Source organism: Podarcis filfolensis (assembly GCF_964270895.1).
Source record: "Podarcis filfolensis genome assembly, chromosome: 16".
In the NCBI taxonomy this organism is placed as follows: domain Eukaryota; kingdom Metazoa; phylum Chordata; class Lepidosauria; order Squamata; family Lacertidae; genus Podarcis; species Podarcis filfolensis.
Window position 1 is genome coordinate 8,503,354 of NC_139620.1, and position 27,229 is coordinate 8,530,582.

At 48.0% G+C, this 27,229-nt stretch overlaps 1 protein-coding gene across 1 annotated transcript; it reads left to right on the forward strand.

The window, feature by feature from the left end:
• The first annotated feature begins 2,073 nt into the window (after window positions 1–2,073).
• On the forward strand, window positions 2,074–26,722 carry IL6R (interleukin 6 receptor). The gene is made up of 10 exons (XM_083591302.1): window positions 2,074–2,357; window positions 8,295–8,546; window positions 10,292–10,415; window positions 14,625–14,800; window positions 17,080–17,240; window positions 18,087–18,234; window positions 21,047–21,090; window positions 22,501–22,573; window positions 23,116–23,212; window positions 24,955–26,722. Exons 1-10 carry the CDS (start codon window positions 2,162–2,164, stop codon window positions 25,172–25,174), a joined length of 1,491 nt encoding a protein of 496 aa, XP_083447428.1. The 5' UTR covers window positions 2,074–2,161; the 3' UTR covers window positions 25,175–26,722.
• The last annotated feature ends 507 nt before the right edge of the window (window positions 26,723–27,229 follow it).

Below are 27,229 nucleotides of genomic sequence, written 5' to 3' on the forward strand. Positions count from 1 at the left end.
TATCGTCATGTCTTTTTGTGTTTGTTGCTTAAATGACAGGAAGTCCAGAAAAGGCACATCCGCCCAAAATCCCAGGCGGTCACTGTTTCGACTGGCTGTTGGCATAAACTGGTGGGGGGTCATTTGGCAGTCAATGGTTTTTGCTAAATGCTGTCAAGGGCAAATTTCAGCCAGAAACCCAGAAGGAGAGTGAGATGCTGGGTGGTGGAGGCCTCAGAAGTGTCCTGAGGGCCGGGTGGAGAGCTTTGGGGGGCCAGAGGTTCTCCAGGCCTGCTCTGGGTGCCATGCGATGTGCATGGCCCTGGCACCAAATTTTGTGGGTGCCAGGCACCTGCATGGGGAATTTTGTGGGTGCTTCAATCACCCAGGGCCCTGGCACCTATGTCCCAAGCAGACCCACACACATACGCAAACCTTGAAGAACCATTGAATCTGGACATTCAAGATTTCAACTGTGGGTTTCAAGATTTCAACGGTGGGTAGGCTTCTTTGCCAGCTCTCCCACCCACCCTCCCATCTCGTGGCAGCAAAGTAGGTTGGAGATTTATTACCGCACTGTTCCTGCATGTTGGGCTACTCGAGAGGAGGAGGGAGAAGCGCAAGGGAAACCGCCGCCAGGATCAGGCCAAGTTTATATCACCATCTTTCCTCCGAGGAGGTCAAGCAGGTGTACTTATTTCTCCCTCTCCATTTTACTGACCCTGCCCAATATTTTATTCAAGTTGGCACCCCGGCTCGCTTCGGGGAATTGTAGCTCTGTGAGGGGGAATAGGGGTCTCCTAAAAACTCAGCACCCTTAAACTACAATTCCCAGGATTCTCTTTGGGGAGGGGGAGCCGCGACTTTCAAGCAGCATCACAGTTGCAAATACCCCTTGCACTTCCATTCCCAGCCAATAAGCCGGTGTGGAGGTACACTGCCACTGTCCAAGGAGGCTTCACATTGGGCAAACCTGCGCCTTTGGAAAGCAGGCAGCTCAGTTTTATTATATGCAGCTGCCCTCTTCTAGGTGGGTCGAGTTCAGTTAACGGAGCAGAAAGCTCTTAAATCTCAGGGTTTGAGCACCCTATATTGAGTGAAAGATTCTCTGCCTTGCAGGGGTTTGGACTAGACCATGGGTAGGCAAACTAAGGCCCGGGGGCTGGATCTGGCCCAATCGCCTTCTAAATATGGCCTGCAGACGGTCTGGCTAGTGGCGTGTTTTTACAAGAGTAGAATATGTCCTTTTATTTAAAATGCACCTCTGGGTTATTTGTGGGGCCTGCCTGGTGTTTTTACGTGAGTAGAAGGTGTGCTTTTATTTAAAATGCATCTCTGGGTTATTTATAAAGGTAAAGGGGACCCCTGACCATTAGGTCCAGTCATGACCGACTCTGGGGTTGCGGCGCTCATCTCGCTTTACTGGCCGAGGAGCCGGCGTACAGCTTCTGGGTCATGTGGCCAGCGTGACTAAGCTGCTTCTGGCGAACCAGAGCAGCTCACGGAAACGCCGTTTACCTTCCCGCCGGAGCGGTACCTATTTATCTACTTGCACTTGGACGTGCTTTCGAACTGCTAGGTTGGCAGGAGCAGGAACCGAGCAACGGGAGCTCACCCCATCGCGGGGATTCGAACCGCCGACCTTCTGATCGGCAAGTCCTAGGCTCTGTGGTTTAACCCACAGTGCCACCTGCGTCCCTCTGGGTTATTTGTGGGGCATAGGAATTCGTTCATTTATTTTTTTCAAAATTTAGTCCGGCCCCCCACAAGGTCTGAGGGACAGTGGACCGGCCCCCTGCTGAAAAAGTTTGCTGACCCCTGGACTAGACGGCCCTTCTTTCAAACTCTGCAATTCTATGGTCCTGGGCGGCAGGGTCTTTCCCAGATTTCCTCCATGAGATCTAGCGCCTCTCCTTTCAAATTTAAAAACAGAAGTTAAAAAGAAAACGCTGAGCCAAGGGGTTTGGGGCGGCCTCTCTTGCGGAGGGTTCTTCCCCACCCCATAGCTGTCACTCTGCCCCCCAGCCCTGCTTCCCCTTTCAGCTCCACCCCATTGCACAACCCACCTCCCCGCCCCGGCTTGCACAACCAACCAGAGCAACCCTGCCAGGCAGGCAGCAGCAGCAGCAGCAGCAGCCTCCCCTCGGGACAGTTCCTCAAACGCTTCGCTGCTTGAGCGAGGATGGTGCCAAGGCGAAGGTGGCACGGCAGCCCGGGGGGTCTGGCTGGAAGAAGCCGGGGGGGCGGCAGCAGCAGCAGCAGCAGCAGCAGCTGGCACCTGCCTGGCACCATGTGGCTGCTCGGGGTCTCCTGGGTGGCGCAGCTGGTCGCGGCTGCAAGCGGCTTGGTGGACCAGGAGCAGCTGTGCCCGAAGCCGGGTGAGAAAACGAGACTTGTTTCGCCCATTGCACGGCTGGGTTGGCACGGCTTAAATATTTGCGCGATGCTGCGGAAACGAGCCAGTCCCCCAGTCCTTTGCCCTGCAAAAATGCGCTTCTTTCAACGATTGCGCCCTGCGACCTGACCCCTTTGAGCCTCACAGGGTAGGTTAGGCTGAGAGAGAAGGGAAAAAAATAAAGGGAAATCTCCTTTAAAAATAAATCGTGGAGGCGTGTTTCGAACGAGAGGTGCCTGCCCTGTAAGGATGAACTTTTAAAGCTTTTTTTCCGTGTTTTCCTTCGTTTGATCCTCTCCACAACCCTGTGAGGTAGGATAGGCTGAGAGAATGAAAAATTAGGGGGGGGTCTCCCTTTTTTATCCTGGGGGCACGTTTCAAACAGTTCCTCCTGTAAGGAGGAAATGTATTAAATTTATTTATTAGATTTATTTATCCTTTCATTTAATTCTCACAACAACCCTGTAGGTAGGTTAGGCTGAGAGAAAATGGCATGTTAGGGAAACGCTAACTGGGGGGTATGTTTCTTCTTAAGAGCAAGAGATTGTTTGCCCTGTCGGGATGAGCTTTATTAAATTTATTATGATCGATCTCTCTGTTCCTTCTCCCATCGTTTGACCCTCACAGCAAGGAAGTATGCAGGCTAAGCTGACAGAATGAAATTTTTAAGGAAGTGCCTCAGGACACTTTTACCCTTGGGTGATGTTTCATCTTAAGAACAGCCAGTTAAAAAGAGCCAAAAATCCAAAAATATTCAACAAATTGTTAAAACCAACGATGAGCTAAAAACCAGATTCAGACTCGTGCATCAGTGTTCTACGTTTCTAGACAGGCTTGACTAAAACAAAAATGTTCATAGCAGGTGCAGAAAAGAGTAAAACAAAAGGGTAACATCAATAGGAAGGGAGTTTGAAAGTTCAGACGCTGCCAGGCTCAAATATTGATTTCTTACATATGAGCTGAGTTGCAGCCTGGGTATATATGGAAGGTGCCCCCAGGTTTTTCCCCCCATCGCTGCTCTAACCACTACACCACGCTCCTTCAAATGGGCTTTCTGTCGGTGGGGATTTATTGGGATAATAAGGCAGTGAATGGAACGGTGAGGCCTCCGCAATTTCAGTTTGGCACGTTTAATCTGGCAAATTGTGTGCGCACCCACCCCTCAAAAGTTTGGAGAAACTGAATTGTTGGTTCTCTATTTTCTTTTTCTTCCTATAACTTGTCGTTGCGCCTTGTGGAAGGGGCTGGCGTTTAGGGGTCTGGATGGAGGAGACGGCACAGATGTGGCGCCTAGTGGTTAGAGCTTGAGAGCGGAATGGAGTCTGGGGATCACCTTTGGGAAGACCACACACCTCTGAGTTTTCGGTCTGTGAGAATAGGCTGGAGGGGAGAAGTGGTTTGAGATTCTTGAATGATCGCTCTGCCGGCTCCGAGTGGTGGTTGCAGCAGGATAGAGGAAGATAAGGGCTATCTTATCTGTGGTTGCGGGCGCACCAAATATCTAAACCACATAGCATCCCCTGCAGAACCCCGGGAGCCGTAGATTGCCTCTGACAATCCTACAGTTCCCAGCGCCTTAAAACTACAGTTCTCCAGGTTCTTTTCTTGGGGGAGATGTGTGTTGTACGCCGCCTTGCCTGCCTTATCTATAGAACAATGAATCTACATTAAGGACAGGCGGAAGCTGGTGGATCTCAGGACAATTTGCTGCAGAACCAGCAGCGGGTTTTCTGACTCCTAAGCCGTTCAGACAGCGGAACAACTTTCTCCAGCACTAATTACATTTGCCAGTTTAACTGACTCATCCATATTCCAGTCGTCAATGGAAAGTGACCTTCTCTGCTTCCAGAGATGACATGTGTTCAGACCTGCTGCTCTTGAGAATTATTTATTCTTATTTATTCTCATTATTATATTGATATGAACCATTTTTTTAAAAAATGATCAAATCATAGGTCCATCTCTCTCTGTCTACACTGATTGGTAGCGGATTTCTAGGGTTTTAGAGGTCTTTCCCTAGCCCTACCTGGAAGTGTCAGGATTTGAACCATAGACCTCCTGCATGCAAACCAGATCTTTTAAGTTCTGAAGAAAGAAAACCAACAGCAGGAAGAAGGCAGGAGGCTCGATTTAGAAACCTTTAAAAAAAAAAATCTTTCTGTGTGGCTCCTCTTCCTCCTAAGTTGATAACGAAACCGCAGTTGTGTTGTCTTTCTGTAGCTAATATGCCATTCGGTGTGCCAGGATCAAGCCCCAAATCATACTGTGGAAACTGTGCTGCTTCTGCTGCTGTTATATTTATTCACACCCTTCCCAGTCCCAGGACTCAAGGCCGCTTACACAAATTAAAAACAACAGGGATAAAAACATGTAGAAGAGGTTCGTTTAAAAAGAATTAAGCCGTAACAGAATTAAAACGAAATAAAACAAAATCTATTAAAATAAGAAGAGGTGTCCAAACAGTTCAGCACAACTTTAAAACCTTTTTCTTTTTTTTTAAAAAAAGGCTTTTGCTTTAAAAGAAGGCCAACATTGGTAATAGCAGGGGATGATGGGAGTCGTAGTTTAGGCACATCTGGAGGGCCAGAGCCTCCCCACACCTGTTTGATACTGATCATCATAGAATCATAAAGTTGGAAGGGACACTGAGGGTCATCTAGCCCAGCCCCCTGCAAGGCAGTTGTCCCTTTCACAGATTGAACTTGCAACCTTGGCATTATCCGCACCACTCTCTAGCCAACTGAGCTATCCAGCTGATATTTATTTATACACAGCCTTTCCCCCAGACTGGGACTCAAGGTGGCTTAGGCAAATTAAAAACAACACAGGTAAAAAACGAAAAAGCTACAAACATATAAAAGATCATCATCAAAGAGTAATCATAAAATTAAAGCAATATATTTTTTAAAAACCCCAAATCTTATTAATCTGCAGGCAGTGAAAGCAGGACAGCACTGTTAAAAGCACATTCACGAGCCCTAGTGGAATAAAGGGACACGGGTGGCGCTGTGGGTTAAACCACAGAGCCTAGGGCTTGCTGATCAGAAGGTCAGTGGTTCGAATCCCCGCGACGGGGTGAGCTCCCGTTGCTCGGTCCCAGCTCCTGCCAACCCAGCAGTTCGAAAGCACGTCAAAGTGCAAGTAGATAAATAGGTAGGAAGGTAAACGGCGTTTCCGTGCGCTGTTCGCCAGAAGCGGCTTAGTCATGCTGGCCACATGACCCAGAAGCTGTACGCCGGCTCCCTCGGCCAGTAAAGCAAGATGAGTGCCGCAACCCCAGAGTCGGCCACGACTGGACCTAATGGTCAGGGGTCCCTTTACCTTTACCTTTAGTGGAATAAAACAGCATTTGCTTGCTGGCAGGCAGACAGCAAGGAGGGAACCAGTCTAGCTTCCCGAGGAAAACTGAGTTCCACAGTTTGGGGGCAGCCACTGAGAAGGCCCTGTCCTACGTCCCCACCATTCGGGACTGTGTGGCTGATGGAACTGAGAGAAGGGCCTTTCCTGAAGATCTCAGAGCCCTGGCAGCCCTGTATGAGAGGATACGGTCTTTCAGATAGTCTGGGCCTAAGCCTGGTTGTGGGCACCGTGTCCCTCCTCCCCAAATCCATGCGACGAAAGCTCCCGGATTAGCAGAGCACCGTGATATTTCCGTGGCTGAGTACCAACTGTTCCTGGCAGAGGACCAGGAAGGGCCAAGAGGCCAGCCCAGGGAGGTGAACGGACTGTTTGCTTTGGGCTGTTGACATTTCGCTGCGTCCCGGGTTTCGGCAACGCAGCAAGGAAAGGCGGAGGGGGTGCGGGCCGTGTTGCTCGCTCAGAGATAGATACACCCCCCCATGACCTTTCCCCCAAGATGCTAATCACTCCCCCCCCCCCCCGACAGCGCAGCCAGGTTCCGAAAAAGCAGATTAATTCGGCTCAGGAGCAACGGGAGGAGAGACTGCAAGAAAGGGCAAGGAACCTGCAGGCCTCCTGCCCCTCTTGTATACACCCATGCATATTGTTGTTGTTGTTTAGTCGTGTCCGACTCTTCGTGACCCCCTGGACCAGAGCATGCCAGGCACTCCTGTCTTCCACTGCCTCCCGCAGTTTGGTCAAACTCATGCTGGTAGCTTCGAGAACACTATCCAACCATCTCGTCCTCTGTCGTCCCCTTCTCCATGTGCCCTCCATCTTTCCCAACATCAGGGTCTTTTCCAGAGAGTCTTCTCTTCTCATGAGGTGGCCAAAGTATTGGAGTCTCAGCTTCAGGATCTGTCCTTCCAGTGAGCACTCAGGGCTGATTTCCTTCAGAATGGATCGGTTTGATCTTCTTGCAGTCCATGGGACTCTCAAGAGTCTCCTCCAGCACCGTAATTCAAAAGCATCCATTCTTCGGCGATCAGCCTTCTTTATGGTCCAGCTCTCACTTCCATACATCACTACTGGGAAAACCATACCTTGAATTATATAGAGTATAGGGAAAACTACATTTCCCAAAATCCCTTTGGGGAAGCTATGTGTGTGAAATATGCTTGGACTGCATGCTGTGGATGAGGGCCTCTGATGTAACCTGGGTACCACTCATGCTCAGTGGTGGATTTCGCCACTGGAAGGGCCCCATAGAGCAAGGTGGGGGGGGTGCGTTTCCCCGCACAGCGTGTCCTTTCCTGTTGCTAGGAAACCACTCCTGGAAAGGTGAAGGTAGCTTTTGTCAATATTTACTGGGTGGGCAAAGCAGTGCAGAGGTGACTGTGCCCCCCCTTCTCCCCCCCCCCGACACACAAACAGGTTGCCAACCAGCCAGAATGAATTAACCTGCCTGGCCTGTTTATGTAACTGTGTGAGAAAGTGGGGTTTGCAACAAAATGTTGCAGCATATCCTCCTCCTGGGAGAGCTTCTGCTTCAGGATGCCAGCTGGCTGCTAGCCGTGCCCCTTTCTCCAGCTTAGAAATAGGAAGAAGAGCTTGCAGGATCAGACCAGCCGCCCATCCGAGGCCCGCGTCCTGTTCTCACGGTGGCCAAACTGATGTCTACAGGTGTAAACAGGAAACGAGCGCAACAACACTTTCCCCACTCGGGTTTTTTTTTTAATATAAATTTTTATTAGTTTTTTAACATACCGTTTCAACAGTAATTAAACATACTTTTACATCTTATTCCATTTTTTGACTTCCACCAGTCCTGTCTGAAAATTTTCCAGTCTAATCTCTTAGTATGCATTTCTTATTTTCCCTATGACATTTCAAACTCATAACCAACATCTCTATCTTTTTCTACTTTGTAACACTTCGTATATTCCTCCTTACAAAACTTCTTGTAGTCCTACTAGCGTAATTTGTTGACTACAGTTGCTCTTCAAGTATTTCATGTACTTCTTCCAATCTTCTGTAAATCTCTGGTCCAGCAGGTTTCGAATCCTTCCTGTCATTTTGCCCAATTCTGCATAGTCCATTAATTTCGTCTGCCATTCTTCTTTCGATGCGCCCGGTTCCCCATCCCTGTGGGACGGCTGCATATTCATGAACTAGACCATCCTCAGGGTCTCTTCTAGCCCTATGATTCTATGATTTCTGTATACTGTGGACGCTTGGGTTGAGAATGTGATTCGTGTGGGATGCACGTTCGCAGCCCGCAGCATTCGCAACCCACAGCGGTGTGTCTGCGCATGTGCGGCTTGTGATTCGGCACTTCTGCACATGCACAAAGTGCGATTTAGCGCTTCTGCACATGTGCGACCACCGAAACCCGGAAGTAAGCCGTTCCAGTACTTCCGGGTTTCGGCGGCCCATAACCCGAAAACGCGCAACCTGAAGCGTATGCAACCCCAGGTATTACTCTGTTTGGTTCAGCTCAGGGAAGAGAGGATAAACATCTCTGGGGAAATAACCTGACGACCATTTTTCTCTCTTCTTTCCTCATTATTTCGACCCCCAGCTGTGTCTCCCAATATGATTCTGGTTCAGCCCGGGATGAACGTCACCCTGCCCTGCCTGGAGGGGGAGCTAGAGAACATCACTCAGGTGCACTGGATGTTCAATGGAAGGAACCTGAGCGCATCCATCGGCAGGCAGGTGATCCCTGGACCCAGCCTCTTCCTGCCGTCGGTATATTTCAGTGACTCTGGCCGCTACGCTTGCTACACCGACAGCCGCCGCCTCCTTTGCTCCCTGCGCCTGATGGTAGAAGGTGAGGGAGACGCTTTGAGAGGGTTAGGGCCCGTTCTGCTCAGCTGCACCTCTGCTTGGGTTTTGTTGCCGCCCGGTTGGGTCATTTACTGCCCTCCCTCTTCCTTCGAATTGATTTCCCAGGGCCTGAGCCAGGACAGGGGAATCTCAGGCCCAATGTGGCCCACCAAGCCTCTCTACCTGGCCCTCGGGATTCCTCGTGACCATGCCCCCTCTCCCCAGACACGCCCCCTCCTCCGCCCCCCCATTGCACCCTCTTGATAACGGTATCATCACTTGTTATTCATGTTCTGTTCGCCTGGGAAGGATGGGAGATGCTTCCTGGTGTGGCTCGGATGTTTTAGGGGATATACGATTTGTTAACTAATAATAATGATAATAATAAATAGCGCAACATAGCAAAGAGAAATAAAATAAGAACCAGACAGTAAACCGTAAAACGCCACAGCCTGGAAAGAGAATTACAAAGATACTGCATAGCTCCAAAGGGATAAGAAAGTTTGTGTGTGTGTGTGTGTGTGTGTGTGTGTGTGTGTGTGTGTGTAATTTACAGATAAATTGCAAACAGATAGAAACATTGGCAGGATTATTGTAATAAGCTGCAGTTTCAGAAGAGTAGATAATTGAATTCAAAGTAGGTAATTAAACAAGCAAATTAAATGAATTTGGATATGCAGAAGATATTAAAAAAATAAATTTAAGGAACTGCAGAAAGAGGGGGAAGGAAGTCAAACATTGTAATGTTAAAATGATTGTAAAATTAATGAAATGTATAAATTTGAAAATGTATAAATAAAAGCTTTTTTTTTTAAAAAGCATGGACTCTTCCAAAGATTCCATTTCCATATAATAAATATATATTATATTATATATAAACAAATAAGAAAATATGTATTATGCTTTGATAGTTGTTGGAAGCTGTCCAGAGTGGCTGGGGCAACCCAGTTGGGATAATAATAATAATAATAATAATAATAATAATAATAATAATAATAAAAGTGTTCTCTACCTGTGAGTTTCATCATTATAGAGAATAATAATAATAATAAATTTTATTTATATCCTGCCCTCCCCAGCCAAAGCCGGGCTCAGGGCGGCTAACAACAATAAAACAGTACAAAAGTACAGCACAAACAACACTCTAAAATCATTCATTATAAAGCTTCTATATAGACAAATTGGGACCCCAGCTGCAGAAGCTGAGGCTGCTGAACACACTCTTGGGCTGGGGTATTATAGAATCATAAAATTGCAGAATCGAAAGGGACCCTGAGGGTCATCTAGACTGACCCCGTGCGACTAAAGCATCCATGACGGGTGGCCATCCAACCGCTGCTTAAAAAATCTCTGATGAAGGAGAATCTGCAGCCGTTTTTGACCGTTTTCCCCCCCTTTTATTGATACACTTTATTCCATATCTTTATCTTGGATCTTACTGTGATTCATGTGCAAATTGTTGGGTTGTGCACTTTTTGATGGTTGATTTGTTCTTTAGGAATGCTTTTGTAATTTTGTAAAAATAAAAAATAAATCCCATAGGGTAAGCAGCCTTGCGCATGGTTTTAGCTTTGAGAAGGTGGCTCATGCAAGTGAAATGAGGAACGAAACAAGCCAGACCTTTGCATATACAGAGGGAATCCGGTGAACTTTGTTAAACTGAACTAACTAGCCAGCACTGGAGTTCCTGAGCATATGCGGAAGGCTGCGTATCCTGCCCCCATGTAACAGTCTCTCCCCCCTTTTCAGAACCGCCAGAGGCGCCAAACTTCACCTGCTTCCGAAAGAGCTTAGCCAAGGACATTTTCTGCGAGTGGAAGACGCCTCGTGGGATGTCCAGTCACACCAAAGCCAGGATGTGGGTGCAGAAAAAGTGAGTGGAGGCTGGGGCAACATTTAAACCGTGGGGGCGGATATGATATGAGGGATGTCGGGGTTGTTGGGTTAGCAATGGGCAACCCTGTCATTCCCACCCCGATCTTGAGTTCGCGTTTCTATATTTCCGCATCAGTGTGCGCTGATAAAGTAAATCCTGGTGGGAATTCTTCCGTATTCCAATGCTAATTTACCCTACTAGATATCACCAGAGAGACTGTGTGATGTTAACATATGAGAGTTCTGGAGGTGAAATAGTTAAACAGGTTGGTCTGCCATAGTCAAAACAAAATTTTTTTTTTCCTTCCAGTAGCACCTTAAAGACCAACTAAGTTAGTTCTTGGTATGAGCTTTCGTGTGCATGCACACTTCTTCAGATACACTGAAACAGAAGTTGCCAGATCCTTCTATATAGTGAGAAGGTGGGGAGGGGTATTACTCAGAAGGGTGATTTGAAGTTGTTGTGGGTAAGGACAAATTGGCAGAGTTTGGTGGCAAAGTCCGCTGTGGTTTTATCTGAAATGGTGTTCCTTATAGCTTGTAAACCATCGTTGTGTGGGATGTTGGTATACAGAGATTCCACATCCATAGTAGCTAGTATAGTGTTGTTGGGAAGATTATTTAAAGATTGTATTATCTTTAAAGATTATTATCTTTTAAAGATTATTTAAAGATTGTATTCAGACCAGGAGAGACCTGGTCTGAACAAAGACATTGGATTCTTATCTCATTATACATGACAAAGCCATTTTTCACCTTCTCACCCCTTGCTTTTTCCTGTAAGACCTATTGCAGTCGTTAAGAGTCGTCAACAGGCTCATCACAGCTATCTGCCAACCACCCATTCCCACCACCCTTCTGAGTAATACCCCTCCCCACCTTCTCACCATATAGAAGGATCTGGCAACTTCTGTTTCAGTGTATCTGAAGAAGTGTGCATGCACACGAAAGCTCATACCAAGAACTAACTTAGTTGGTCTTTAAGGTGCTACTGGAAGAAAAAAATTTTTTTTGTTTTGAGGAACAGTTAGGGGCTAGGAAGACAAGCAAATATCTGAGAGGTGGTTTAGTGAGTGAGAGCAGGTAGCGGAAGTTATAGGTCTGGAAGGGAACCCCATGATTGTAATTGACCGATACCGTTTATGAAACCACACACTTGTTAAACTGCAATAAATAAACAGAAGTTTATGTTCCATTTTAACCCTGACCAGACTCAGTATTGTACCAGGTAGGGCCTGGGTGGTGGCAGCGAGAAATAAAGTGGTGGCACAGGGATCAATAGACGGTGAAATGTCCGGGGACCTTGTGTGATCACCCTTATCTATCACCTAGAAGACAGAACCATAGAATTTGTTAAAAGAAAAAACTGCTCCTTTTTCCTTATGGGGTATCCAAGAGCCTATATAGAGTCCTTAAGTGGGTTCCCTATCGGTAGGAGAAAATAACAGAGGCCAACCAGAGAATATTGAGAAGCAAAGCGGCTAGTAAGCCTGATCTTTATTCAGCTGTTGCAACAGGGTCCCCACTCACCACACGCAGGAGGGAGGAGGAACCCAGAACAATGGTGCGCAAGGCCTTATAAAGACTTTTGAAATTGCCACCCTGTAGATCAAGATTAACATCATACATACATCACAGAAGGAGGCGCTCTGCAGCAGAAATCCTGTCTGCCAGGATACCTAATAATGGTCATTGATTGCATTACCTGGCAGCCTGGCCATTCTTTTGTGATGGTTAAGACAGGATTTGCAAGCAAAAAGACAATGGGAAGGGTTTCCCCATTTGCCTCCCTTACTGCATTTGAGGTCATTGGGAGAGTTAAAATGGCTTCAGGATTACTATACTATTTCAGACACATACTATACTATACTATTTCAGACACATGGCTAATATACTTATGTTTGCATTGTACATTTATGAACATTTAATTTATATTTGAGACCTTAGCATTCTTATAACAATTTGGATGAGACCACAAGGACCATCTTGTCCAGCCCTCTGCAATGCAGGAATTTCAACCAATGTGGACCTTGAACTCCCAACCCTGAAATTAAAAGTCTCATTCTCTACTGACTGAGCTATTGATCGCTGTGAATCTTCAGGGAAGGAGAGTCAGAACATCTTTGTTCTGTTAGGCTTTCCCTGCTAGATCAATGGGTCTTGAATCACAAGGGCCGTTTATTAGGGTCTCCGTCTTGTTTGAAATGTATCAGTTTGAAATGCATCAGTTGTTTTGTGCTTTTAACTATTTTTAATTTATCTGATGTGTGAATCTCCTTGAGACGGTAGCTTAGAAGGCGATTAATATGCACAGTATAGTGAAATTACACAGTATGTAATTTTCCTTAACAGGCACATTTTATTTTATTTTTGAGCGCACAAAGGAACAGTACAATTATGCATGACGTTTTCGCCAGTGTGCGCATTTTTTACCCACGCCTATTGAAGTACAGTATATGTGGTTTTTTTGTTCCCGTTGCAAAATTTGGAGAAGAGCAAGTTTCAAAAGCATGGCTGTGTTTCAATTGGCACATTGTTTTGGGAAGTGCAGATTAGGTGGGTCTGCTGTTAAGTGCAAGATGAATAGAAAACACACACACACACACACATGTTCTTTAAATGCACAGTGCATACCAGCCTTGATCGCCCGCAGAGAAGATCCGTTGAAATCAACCGGCCTTCCGTCAGCTGCGCCCATTAATTTCAAGGCAGGGTCTGCTCATCGGCCGCTGTCATGCGCTGTAGCTGGCGAGACATGGCATTTCCATGCCAGCTATGCTCGATCGCGGTGAGATCCAATGTCTTCCCTTCCTCCGGCTGAGCATTCCGTGTTCTTTTGTTGTAAATAAAAAATGCCCTTTTCCCTTATGGGATATCCAAGAGCCCATATAGAGTCCTTACAAGGATAGGATTTTCTTTATGTACGCAACAACAGCAGCAAGAATACTTATCGCAAAGTATTGGAAGACACAAGAGCTACCCACCCTGGAAGAGTGGCAGATGAAGCTGATGGACTATATGGAATTGGCGGAAATGACTGGCAGAATCCGAGACCTGGGAGAAGAGTTGGTGGAAGAAGACTGGAAGAAATTTAAAGACTATCTTCAGAAATACTGTAAAATTAATGAATGTTAAAATTATGTTTGGATTGGCAATAAGTGGGAATTAGTAACAAAAGTTAACAAGAATATGTAAAAAATGTATTGATAAATGGATGAAAATACTGAGTTATAATATGTTATGACACAAAGTTAAGATAAATGAAAAAAAGGGTAAGAATTTGCTGAACTGATTATGTAAATGGGAGTACAAAGGGGGGAGGTGTGAGGAGGTCAAGGAAACAAGCATATGAATTTGAGGATATCGAGAAAAAATGGATTTGTTTTCTTTTTTTAACTTCTTCTCTAATTAGCTGTTTTTCATGTGAATTTTTGTATTTTTTGTGTTTTCTTTTTTTATTGTTTATCTCTTTTTGTGGTTTTTTTTTACTCTGTAAATCTCTACTTTTTTTTGTAAAACCCTAATAAATATTTATATATATATAAAAAACATATAGAGTCCTTACATGGGTTCCCTATTGGTAGGAGAGAATAAAAGAGGCCGACCAGAGGATATTGAGAAGTAAAGCAGCTAGTAAGCTTGATCTTTATTGATCTGTTGCAACAGGGTGCTCCCCTCACCCGCAGGAGAGAGGAGGGACCCAGAAAAATGGCATGCAAGGCCTTATAAAGACTTTTGAAATTCCCATCCTGTAGATCAAGACCACCCCCAGAAACATCATACAGACATCCCAAGACCACCCCTCAGATACATCACACCTACATCACAGAAAAGGCGGTCTAAAACAGAAATTTGAATGTTGTTTTTCTCCTGTCCTTGTTTATCTCCTGTCTGGCAGGTTACTTGATTGGATTACCTGGGGAGCCCGGCCATTCTTTTGTAGTGATAAATACTTAGTTCCTGGGCCAGGTCACAGGCTCATACCCTATTCAAACACAGACATACCCTTAAGACAGGATTTGTGAAGGAAAAGACAATGGGGAGGCTTTTCCACTTTGACCATGCATAGAAAACATTTGCTCAGTTTAGGAATCAAAATGGCTTCAGGTCGGTCTTCCTGTGCTGATCTATGTACGTGCAGTTATGAACATTGCCATATATCTAAGACCTCAAAATTCCTATCACACTTTCCCCCTGTGTCCCCTAGTTTCGTCGGGGTGAACCGCGTTGAGCAGCCCTGCCGCTATTACGCCAAGTCCCGGAAGTTCTCTTGCCGCATCGAAGGAATCGCTGACGACGTGCACATCCTGAAGGTGTCCGTCTGCATCTTCAACCTGGCGGGAGCCCTGAGCAGCCACAGTTTCATCAGCACCGAAAATCTGTGTGAGTAGCAGCACCTTTACTCTGAATCGGGGCCAGTACGACATGCGTCAGGGCGCATTTTGTGCATAGCTGTCAACTTACAGATTTGAAAATAAGGGACCAGCAGCCAAAATAAGGGATTTTAGTCAACCAGCAGCCAAACAAAGCCTCAAGCGGTGGTTCCCACAGCGCAGCAACCTGGCAAAGGGGATGCAGCAAGGAAAACCACCGTCACCTCTCCGCTGGGAAGCGCTGAGCAAAGGCGAGTCCCCAGGCAACGCGGCTGATTTGATCGGCACAAGGCAAGCTCCACCCTCCAGTCGTTCTTAGACTCCTTATTGGGTGAGAAACGCAGCCAAGCAACACAGTTGGAGCCTCCCTCCTCCCTGGCCGGCAGGGAGGGAGGGAGAGGAGCTGCTTCCTTTGAAACCCGGGAAATTTAAGGGACATCATCAATAAGGGACAGCAGCGGGACACGGCGCTGGGATAAGGGACTTTCCCGCCAAATAAGGGACGGTTGTCAGCTATGATGTTGGGCTGGAGCTGGAGTGAATCTGCCTGCCCCCGGCTCTCCTCCCTGCACATTTTTGCTGCTTGCAAATTCTCCCAAATATTCCTGGACGCATGAGACTCTTAATTTCAGGGCTGTGCTTTAGAGCCCCACATGGGGCAAAAATTGGTGCTTTCCAACTCCACAATTCATAATTCTATAAAGTGTAGAATCAGGACTGGGGGAGCATCAGTCTGCAGCCCCCCAGACCTCTCCATTTGACCCCCAGAATCCTTCCCGAGCCCCTGGACATTCCCCTCATGTGCCGTGAATGGTTTAACACGGCTGGGAAGCGACCGTGAACTCTTAGCATCTTCCTTCCCGTTGATGGTCGACAGAGAGAGGTTTTCCTCACTCTCTCATAACATCTGAATTTGTGAGCATCTAATGAAGCTGAGGGATGCGGGTGGCACTGTGGGTTAAACCACAGAGCCTAGGGCTTGCCGATCAGAAGGTCGGCGGTTCGAATCCCCGCAACGGGGTGAGCTCCTATTGCTCGGTCCCTGGTCCTGCCCACCTAGCAGTTCGAAAGCACGTCAAGTTAAAGTAGATAAATAGGTACCACTCTGGTGGGAAGGTAAATGGCATTTCCATGCGCTGCTCTGGTTCGCCAGAAGCAGCTTAGTCATGCTGGCCACATGACCCGGAAGCTGTACACCGGCTCCCTTGGCCAATAAAGCAAGATGAGCGCCGCAACCCCAGAGTCGTCCGTGACCGGACCTAACGGTCAGAGGTCCCTTTACCTTTTTAATGAAGCTGAAGGTTGGGAGATTCGGGAAAGGTTTTGTTTTTATTTTAAACGAGAAGTTTATTTAAACAACAAGACGCTTTACTTGAAGGGAAAACTATCCAAGATCAAATTTCTTTCAGAGCAATTTACCCCTGCTTAAAGACAGATTGCTCTACATGTAACAGCTACGTACAAAAAAGTTGGTTGTACAACGATAAAAGAAAAACATTGAAATTATCCAATCAAATAAGGTATGCAAGGTTTTTGCTTTTCAACAATGAGAGCAAAATAACTTACTGGAATACAAAGATAAAAGTTAGAGGAGCATGCCATGGAGGAATGGGGCATTTTCACAGACCAGTTTGTTTTTACCACCCCATCTTCATGGGGTGATCAAAACATACCATTGGCCATTTAGTTAAAAAAATATATGCATGTCTGTGCACATACACCAGTTATGTTATGTACAATAGAAGGAATGGGAAAAGAAATCAAAGACAGAAAGCTATGCTGCAGTAGTCAAGATGTGGCTGAACCAAGTCTCGTTTTTCTAATTGTGAATGTGTTGTCTGTGGGAAAGGGAGTTTGGTTCTCTTTTGATACTCCGGTCCAGCATGAATCCAGCACAAATGCTCCAATATTGCATCGATGACATGTTGCAGAAAACAGTCGAGAAAGAGAGAGGGAGAGAGAGAGAGGGACTTTCCTTTCTCCTTTTTTAAACCTGATTATCATCATCAATCTTTATTACGGTCCAGAGACCCAACAAATCATTACAAAGCAATATACAATTCATACAGCCTACCTCCAGGTTAAACAAGCATTTTGTTCAGAATATAGGGATTATTTGTTCTTGCAACCACCGGTAAAAACTTTGCTACTGCTAATGTTCTAGCATTTGTCCGGTCTTCCAATAGGAACCTGACATAGTGAGCCTCTGATTTTCCTGGGAAAGGTACCAGCAAGGGTAGTATCAGGTTTTTTTAAACCTTTCTGGCTGATCTCCCCGCCCCCCCACAGTGAAGCCAGACCCACCAATCGATGTGGAGGTGAGGAACGTGGAGCTGCACCCCCGCAAACTGTTTGTGACCTGGCGCAAACCCCCCTCTTGGGGTTCCTCCTTCTTCCGCCTGCAGTTCGAGATCCGCTACCGGGTGGAAGCCTCAACAGCGTACAACAAGGTCTGCCCTTACTTTTGATTTTGGGGTGAGGAGAGGGCAGGCATTCCCTGAACGTGTACAAGTTGCAATGCTCGATTTCGGGACGCAGAAATAATGGGCGTCCCCACCTTATTTCCTGTGTGCCTCTTGGCTGCATCTTTCGCTAGACCAGAGGTGGGGAAACCTGTGGTCTGCTGGGCGTTGTTGGGACTACAGTTCCCATCATCCCCAGCCAGCATGGCCAATGATCAGGGTGACTGGATTTGTAGTCCAGCGACATCTAGAGGGTCGCAGGCTCCCCATCGCTGTCCTGGACACATATCCCAACCAATCAGGGAACACATATTTAATGCACTTTAATGGAGCGATGCTGGGGAACCTGTGGCCCTTCAGATGCTGTCAGACTACAACTCCCATCAGCCCCAGCCAACCAGGCCACTGATTAGAGATGATGGGAGTTGTGGCATCTGGAAGGCCACAGGTTCTCCACTAGGCTATGCTGATTTGTAGTGGCAAAACCCCAGGGTTTGAAGAACCATCCGCAACTCTCCCTCGAGGTCCTTGGGCCTGTTGCATGCAGCACATCTGCTGTACAACTGAGCTCTGGTCCTTCCCCTACATACCAAGTTTCCAGTCCTCATGGTACCATATTGAAGATCTGGCTTTCGCAGGAAGCTGCCTGATACCGAATCAGATTCTGGGTCCACCTAGCTCAGCATTGCCTGCACGGACTGGCAGCAGCTCTCCAGGGTATCAGGAAAGACGTCTTTCACAGACTCACCTGGCGGTGCTGCCACAGATTAAACCTGGCACTTTTTGCATGCCAGGCCACTGAGCTGTGCCCCTTTCCCTTTCTCTCGGCTACAGATTCACCTTCAGGATGAATACACTTCCTACACCATCTCTGACGTGATGCCAGGTGTCCGCCATGTCATCCAGGTGCGGGCCCGGGAAGAATTCAACCAAGGGATCTGGAGCGAATGGAGCCGGGAGAGCTTTGGAGTGCCCTGGACAGGTTGGCAGTGCCCCTTCCGTTGCCCCTCCCCTGCCCTTCCTTATATGGAATGTTGTGGACAGTAGGAGAGGATATACAGTCATACCTCATGTTACGTTTGCTTCAGGTTGTGCGTTTTCAGGTTGCGTCCCACGGCGACCCGGAAGTACGGGAAAGGGTTACTTCCGGGTTTCACCGCTCGCACATGCGCAGACGTGCAAAACGACGTCACGCGCATGCGCAGAAGCGGCAAATCACCACCCGCACTTGCGCAGACGCAGGTTGCATTCTTTTCAGGTTGCGAACAGGCCTTCGGAACGGATCCTGTTCGCAACCAGAGATACCACTGTATTGATTAAGTATTTGTTTTTCCTCACTCACGCTAGTGAGCTGGCAGCAGAGTATACTCCCCTGTATATTGCAGGAAACTAGTTGGTAGATTCGTTTGGATCTCTTGAGTTAAGCAATCCAGTCTGGCTTGTCCAGAATCCAGATTGGATTTGTTCCTGGTAAATCCCCTTTGTTCCCTCTTAAAAGAATAAAGACGCAACAGTCTTCTATTAAGAAAAACAGGAAGTTTACTTACATTCAGTTCACAGTATGATCCTGAAGGCAGCCTTTAGCTTGTAGTTGCAGAAGAGGGTGTGGGTTCATCCCGATACGATACGATATCTTTATTGTCATTGTCCCATACAGAACAATGAAATTGAAAAATCTACATAAGACATTCAAAAACCCCTAAAAACTCTGAAACCCCATTTTAAAATACAATATACTATGAAGGTAAAGGGACCCCTGACCATTAGGTCCAGTTGTGGCCGACTCTGGGGTTGCGGCGCTCATCTCACTTTACTGGCCGAGGGAGCCAGCGTACAGCTTCCGGGTCATGTGGCCAGCATGACTAAGCCACTTCTGGCGAACCAGAGCAGCGCACGGAAACGCTGTTTACCTTCCCGCCAGAGCGGTACCTATTTATCTACTTGCACTGGCGTGCTTTTGAACTGCTAAGTGGGCAGGAGCAGGGACCGAGCAACAGGAGCTCACCCCGTCGTGGGGATTCGAACCGCCGACCTTCTGATTGGCAAGTCTTAGGCTCTGTGGTTTAACCCACAGCGCCACCTGTGTCCCCACAATATACTATAGAGACTCCTTATACTGCGTTTAGAACCAGAATTGCATTTGGGTAGAAACTGTTTCTCAAGTGGCTAGTCCCGGTCTTTATTACCCTGTACCTTCTTCCAGAAGGCAGAAGCTGAAAGAGATATTTCTGGGGTGCATACTATCCTGCGCTATCTCTGCAGCTTTCCTATGGCACCTGACAGCATAGATTTGATCTAAGGTGGGAAGAGTGCACCCAATTATTCTCTCTGCAGTCTTTACAACCCTGGACTGCATTGTTTTTTCCCTGGCCATGCAGCTCCCAAACCACACACAGAGACCATAAGTTAATACACTCTCCACAGTACAATGGTAAAATGGCACCAACCATATGGGACTGAGCCCATGTGCTGCTGGCTGAAAGCTAGCAGACATCAAAAACATCAAGACGGAACGAGGCGGAAAGGCGAAAGAAGAAGGGAAGATGGCTGCATGACTAGGCCTTTATAGGGTCTCCCAGGGTCATCCCCATCTACCTGGTCACACGCAGGGGAAAGATCCTCCAAACAGGTGTGGCAGGAAGTCCTCCTGGCTGGAGTAACATCCCCCTGTGTGTCCACTCTGGGCAAACAGGAAATGTTGTACTTGACTGCTTTCTGTGATGTTGCATGCCACAAGGGCCACCATTTTGCAACCTGCCAAGGAGCAGAATGAGGGGTTAGCTAGGTCAGAGCCTGCTCAGCTGTAGCCTTTAGGCCTCCTAACAGTTCTCTAACTCAGCCGCAGAACATCAGCTTTGCATGCCAAAGCCCCAAAGAGCCACTGTGGGTCAGTGTAGAAAATACTAAGCTAGAAGAAACAATGGTCTAATGGAAGTTGGAGTCTGCTTGGAGGGTCACGGGCTCCCCTTCCCTGCTTGACGCCTCTGTAAGTGCATTTAACATGTGAATCCCTGATTGGTTGGGACATGCATCTAGGACAGGGCTGGGGAACCTGCGGCCCTCCAGATATTGCTGGGACTCTGGTTCCCATCATCCCCGAAGCATTGGCCGTTCTGGCAGGCTGTTCTGGTGGGAGTTGGAGTCCAAGGGTATCTAGGGGGCGGCACACAGGTGCCCCAGCTTTGCTTTTTGGCACAAAAACCACCCGACCCCTAATATCAGTTGTGTGGAAGCTGGCTGTAGTTCCTGAGGAGTTGAGGGAAATGTATTTTGGACCTGCAAAGTGGTACTCTTGTAAAATATATACCGTATTTTTCGCTCTATAAGATACACCAGACCATAAGGCACACCTAATTTTTGGAGGAGGAAAACAAGAAAAAAAATATTCTGAATCTCAGAAGCCAGAACAACAAGAGAGATCGCTGCGCAGCGAAAGCAGCGATCCCTCTTGCTGTTCTGGCTTCTGAGATAGCTGCACAGTCTGCATTCGCTCCATAAGGCGCACACACATTTCCCTGTACTTTTTAGGAGGGAAAAAGTGAGTCTTATAGAGCAAAAAATACGGTATATATATATATGGGGTGAGCAGAACACATACACAAGCCTGAGTCACTGATGCCTAGGCTCTGAGGAGATGGACTTGTGGGTCTAGCTTCAAAATAGATTTTTCTCCCAGCAGCCCAACAAAGCATCTCTCTCTCTCTCACTCTCTCTCTCTCTCTCTCTCTCTCTCTGTGCCTCGCCCCCAGATATATTTTTTATTCAATCCCTTCTTTTTCTCCTTGGCATTTCAGAAACCAAGGACCGCGACTTAGAAACCACGCTGGTCCCCTCAGAGGTAAGTAATTTCCATGAGAAGCAGGGCCTTTTGGGTGGTGGCTCCAGAGTCCCAGCAAGCGGTCCATATATACCCCGCTCCAGTCTCCGATGTAGTTTCAAAAACAAGGGAAGAGTTCCTGCGCTTCCACTGTCTGTTGGGGGCGGCTCATAAAATCCTAACATTGGAGGGAGGGGACTTATAGGTCACTTACCATCAATGTGTTTTCCCTAAATTTCAACCCAAATCTACCCACCTGTCACTGAAGTTCAGGCGTGGCCCTCCAGATGTGGGTGGACCAGGAGCTCTCACCAACCTCAGCCAGCAGGGTCAGGGGTTGGGGGAGAATGGATAATCTGTTCGTTTTGGTTTCTCAGTTTTCCAAAGTTAGGCCCCGTAGCAGTACCACACCACTTGAAGCAGTTATGGCTTCCACCCAAAGAATTCTGGGAACTGTAGTTCATTAGGGGTGCAGAGATTTGTTAGGAAACCCCCACACTATTCCCCTCCTAGGGCTACGATTTATTTTATTTATTCTATATCCCACCTTTTCCTCAAAGGAGCTCAAGGGGGCCTACGGACCCAAGGTCTCCCAGTGAGCTTCATAGCCAAGGGGCAGGATTTGAACCCTGGCATCTCCCAGGTCCTAGTCTGACCCTGCTTCCACTTAACACCCCACTGGCTCTAAACAGGCTTTCCCAGTTGGATGAATGGGTCTTGGCCACAAGTCTCCGCTTGTTAGATTTTTGGTGCTGTTTTAAATAACTTGGTTGTTTTCGTGTTTTTAACTCTTTCCTATTTTCTTATGTGCAAATTTCATTGAGACGGAGCTTTAGAAGGTGAATAATAATCATAATACAGTGGTACCTCGGGTTAAGTACTTAAATCGTTCCGGAGGTCCGTTCTTAACCTGAAACTGTTCTTAACCTGAAGCACCACTTTAGCTAATGGGGCCTCCTGCTGCCGCCGTGCCACCAGAGCATGATTTCTGTTCTTATCCCGAAGCAAAGTTCTTAACCTGAAGCACTATTTCTGGGTTAGCGGAGTGTGTAACCTGAAGCGTTTGTAACCTGAGGTACCACTGTAATAATAATAATAATAGTAATAGTAATAGTAATAATAATAATATTGCAGCCAGAACCCAATCCTCTTCATGAAGACACCCTTCTGACTCAGGAAATCTGTAGCCTCCATACCAGCTGAAATATTCTGAGAGAATGAATTTTTAAAAGGCCAAAAACTGCAAGCATTCAAAACAGCTCCGCTAGCAAAATACATAGGCTCCAACTGCCCCTCTCAGCAGGCGAGACACCGGCCCCTAATAAACCCCGCTTCCTCTTTTTGACCACTGAGGGTTCCTTGTCTAAATGGAGAGATGCAGCTATTCAGAGTTGGCTGTACTCAGTCCTTTCCCCCCCCTCTCTCTTGCAGGTCGATCTTTTTGCCAGCACCGTTAAGCCCAAGCACACTTCTGAGCTCCCTGCCGTCATGATTAAGCCGACAGGTAAGTGTGCCACCTTTCGTGGCCTCGCTTGCACAAAGGTGGCTTTCTGTACGTGCCAAGGGCTGCAAAAATACGGGGACATCGCCCGGGTGAAAGGCTGGGGGTGCCGGGAGCAAGGATCGTTGGCAGGTAGGCTTCCCTAGTGGTGATGGCAGGCGATAGCCGTGCTCCCTATTTGTGGGTGACCTTGGGCCAGACACTGTCTCTCAGCTTAGCCTAACTCACAGGGTCGTTGTGAGGATTGAAGGAAGAGGGGGAGAGTCATGGATGCCACCTTGAACTCCTTGGAGAAAAAGGTGGGGCACAAATGCAAATTGGATTCCATTTTGATTTCCCACAGGCTCCCATGGCAGGCTCTTTTGGACTGAGGTCCGAATTCCCTGCTGGGCAACCTGGCCGAGGGCCAGAAGGAGAGCCGCATTTGGACCCTGGACCTGAGGGTCCCTGCCTTTGCCCAAGAGAGGTGCAAAGCTGGAGGCATTGTGGGAAATGAAGAGGGTGGCCTGACCTAACTGTGTTCCCTGATTGTTTGTCCCTTCTAGTGGAAAATGCTGCCTCTACGCCTCTGTACTTGTTCCTCATCATGGCTGTAAGCGTGACTGGAATTGTTGGCATCTTGGTCGTTGGAGTCATTCTCCGGTGAGGAAGACCACCTAATTTTCAGGAGTTGGGGGGGGGATGTTGATTACTGGGAGCGGTGAATTCACGAAACCTTGGTCTTGGAAGATGTTTAGTAGGGCCAGTTCTGGGGTGATTTCTAATACCTGCTTACCGTATTTTTCGCCCTATAGGACACACCGTCCCATAAGGCGCACCTAGTTTTTTGGGGGGAAATAAAGGGGAAAAAATTATTTCCCCCCCCAGGCGCGGGGCTGGGGAGGCCCGAGCTTCCCCCGACCCCAGCCCCCAAACAGGCAGCTCTCTGCAAGCCGTGGGAGCCCAGCGCTGGCTCCCGCTGCTTGCGGAGAGGTCCGCGAAGCCTGGGCGCGCTGATCTCAGCGCGCGCAGGCTTCGGCATGCTGGCAACTCTCCGCAAGCAGCGGGAGCGCTCCCGCTGCTTGCGGAGAGGTCCGCGAAGCCTGGAGAGCGAGAGGGGTCGGTGCCCACCGACCCCTCTCACTCTCCAGGCTTCAGCGAAAGCCTGCATTCGCCCCATAGGATGCACACACATTTCCCCTTCATTTTTGGAGGGGAAAAAGTGCGTCCTATAGGGCGAAAAATACGGTAGTTATTTTACATATTTCTCGTATGGCTGTTGTCCAGAATAGTTGGATTTTGGGGCATTCCCACCACATGTGGAGGTGTGTGCCTGTGGAGGTGCACCCTTCCAGCATTTTGGTGAGGTTCCTGGGCGTATTTGCGCTAATTTCCTTGGTGTTAGGTACCACCTGTGGGTGAATTTCAGAGTGAGTTCTTTCCTTTTCGTTGATATGGATTTAAAGAGGGTGGGGTTTAGACCACATTCTGGTCCACTGAGTGGGGTTAATCTCATAGCCTATGTGAGCCCGGTCTTGGCCGGGGAGGGCAGACTGAAGTTCCCAGGTGTCAAAAAAGGTTGTTTATGTCTGCCACTACTGCAGCCCGTGTTTTGTTAGCCCCCAAATGGAAAACGAGCGAGGTCCCAACCAAAGAAGAATGGCAACTTAAACTGATGGAATATGCGCCGCTTGCGGACTTAACATATAGAATAAGAGAACAAGAAGAACATAGGTTTAAAGACGATTGGAAAACGTTTATTGAATATATGGGGGGGGGGATTGTGTAGACTTGAAAACGTTGGCAGCATTAAGATAAATTCAACAGTGTAAATGAGTTTTGATGGATGCCATAATCAATGGAATACTGAATGGTTTAGTTTATGTAAAAGATTTATGTTATGCAAAAATGAACCATGGAAAGAGAAGAAGGGAAGTCATTGATATCTTAAGGGTGTAAAGGACCCCTAACCATTAGATCCAATCGTGGCCGACTCTGGGGTTGCAGCGCTCATCTCGCTTTATTGGCCAAGAAAGCCGGCGTACAGCTTTCGGGTCATGTGGCCAGCATGTGGCGAACCAGAGCAGCGCACGGAAACGCCGTTTACCTTCCCGCCAGAGCGGTACCTATTTATCTACTTGCACTTTGACATGTTTTCGAACTGCTAGGTTGGCAGGAGCAGGGACCAAGCAACGGGAGCTCACCCCGTCACCGGGATTCGAACCCCGACCTTCTGATTGGCAAGTCCTAGGCTCTGTGGCTTAACCCACAGCGCCACCCGCGTCCCTTCTTAAGGGTGTATAAATGTATTTAAAGCCATCCAAGTGGGCGGTCCTCACTGCTTCCCGTGGATGTGATGGTAGAAACGTGATCTCAAAACCTGCCATTTCTTGTTGTTGTTTCAGGTACAAGAAAAAATGGGGGACATCGCCTTGCGGAGAAGAGAAATCCAGCACCGCCCCACCACACTCCCTGACCCTCATGGCTCCTGAGCCTCCTCTGAGTTCATCTCCTCTCCTCTCCCCTCCGGCCTCGCCCTTCAGCGAAAGCTCTGTCGACACCCCGAGCATCCCGGAGAACAGCCCCTACGATGTTTCAAACGCGGACTATTTCCTGATGCCGTAGTAGCCGACAGACGTCGGATTTAGGGAGGTTATTGGGTGCCGCAGCGTCCCCGCATGTGGGCACCGTACGTACCCTGAAGGATGTGGAGTGTCAGGAGCACAGCCAAGGCGCCTGGGACATTGTTGAGAGTCCCTTGGGTCGTACCAGCATCAAGTAGCGCTGACGTCAAGGCCCACGCTACTGAGATCTAGGAAAGGTGTCTGCTCTTCCGTCCGGAGTCAGGCTGCTCAGAAGATGCTCCACGTTCAGGATTTTGTTCGCCGCTCATCAGGAAGAGCTCAAGTGTCCTTGAAACCGAAGATGGTGGTTGCAGATTTGCCAAGTCCCTGCCCGGCTTCTGTGATGGGGATGCACATGGCCGCAAGGTTTCTTCCGGCCCAGCGTGGCTGCTGGAGAAAACTCTTGGAGACACCAACAACAAATTGTCCCTACATTTTGAAAGTTCTTTCCAGGAAGTGTCTTTCCTCCTGGATTCATGAAGTCGGGGAGGTCTGCCGTCGGAGGAGCTGTCATCGCCGAAGCGGCAGATGATGGAGGAAGTGGTTTTGGGTACCACTTTGAGCAATTGTTGGCCCTTTTCTACATGCCAAGGAAGAGCATCCGGGCCAGGTTCCAGGGCTGGCCCAGGACATTTTGCGACCTGGTTCAAAGGAACGGTGCCTTCTGGCGAGCCAGACTGTTGCTCCATCTGGCTCAGTATTGTCTACACTGACTGGCAGCAGCTCTCCAGGGTTTCAGACAGGGAGTCTCTCCCAGCCTAGGGAAGCAAAGGACTGGGCCAGGGGGCTTTTGTACGCAAAGCTGAGCCACGGGACAAGGTGCCGTTTCGTGTCTTCCCTGATTTCACGCAAAGGAACTGATCTGTCTGGCAACTCTTTCCTGGTTGAAGGGGGCAGAAGACAGGTAGTCCTCTGGGGGTTTGGTGCTGCTTCCTGCCCACCAGGAAACTCACCCCCAAGGCAGCCAGCTAACCCTACCTTATGGCTGGGCTGGTGCAGTCAGAGTCCTATGATGTATTGGAAAGAGTGGGTGCAAAACTGCCTTTTAGCTGAGCCAGACTGTCGGTCCCAGAATTGTCCTTCTCACCGCCCTACCATGGGAAAGGCTTCGGACTGAACAACAGGAGCTCCCCCAAGGCCGAGTCCAGCATCCTGTTCTGTCAAAGGTCAGCCAACTGTGCCAATGGGAAGCCCGAAAAAGGACCTGGGCACAACAGCAAAATTCCTCCATCACAGAAAGCATGTGTGCGGTCCCTGAGTCGTGGGTGTGACACACAAGGCTGTTCCACTGGTCTTGTGCAGGAAGAAACATGGCCCCAATCTGGCTGGGGGCAACAGAGATTTGGGCTTTCGAAAGCGAGGGGCTTTGTTACCCATAGTCCCTGCCGTGCATCAAAAGAGGAAAGGGAGGACTCTTTCTGCAATGTAAACAAGTCTCCAACTCTTGCCTCCAACGGGGAACTTTGCTGCTCTGGGATGTTACGAAACCCAGCATTACTCTGTCTTTTTTTTTTCCTGCCGCAGAACAACAGAACTGATATTTACTTTTTTTGCTGTTAGCTGCTTTCTCTGCTTGCTTGGGTGAAAGGTGTCCCTGTGTCTCAGATGTCGCCCACGTAGGAGACGGTGATGAATCTAGAGGTTATGGGGAGGCAAAACGCCGGAGGTGATTCCAGCCAAGGAAGGCTCTGCCAAAGAGCCCTTAAGATTCGTTCATGCTCGTTTACCCAACATCCCCCCCCAGGCAGATTTTTCAGCCTGAGGAGAGAGGTAATAGTTTGCAAAATAGCAATCTTACCCCCTTCCTGCCCAGGGAAAAAAGAAAAGATATCCAGGTAGCCCCACAAGTTTAAATTTATTGCATTTCTCCTCCGTGAGTGTATGCTGCCTGGACACATTTTCCTTATATATTTCCGCAAACGAAAGGGACTAGCAACTTTAGGTTTTTTGCTTAAATTAAAGCTGCCAATTCAGGAGAGGGCCTAATGGAGCTTAAGAGGTTGTTTTGAGTATGCCTGGCATAACTTCTTCTTTCGCTTCACTTTTTGGTGTACCC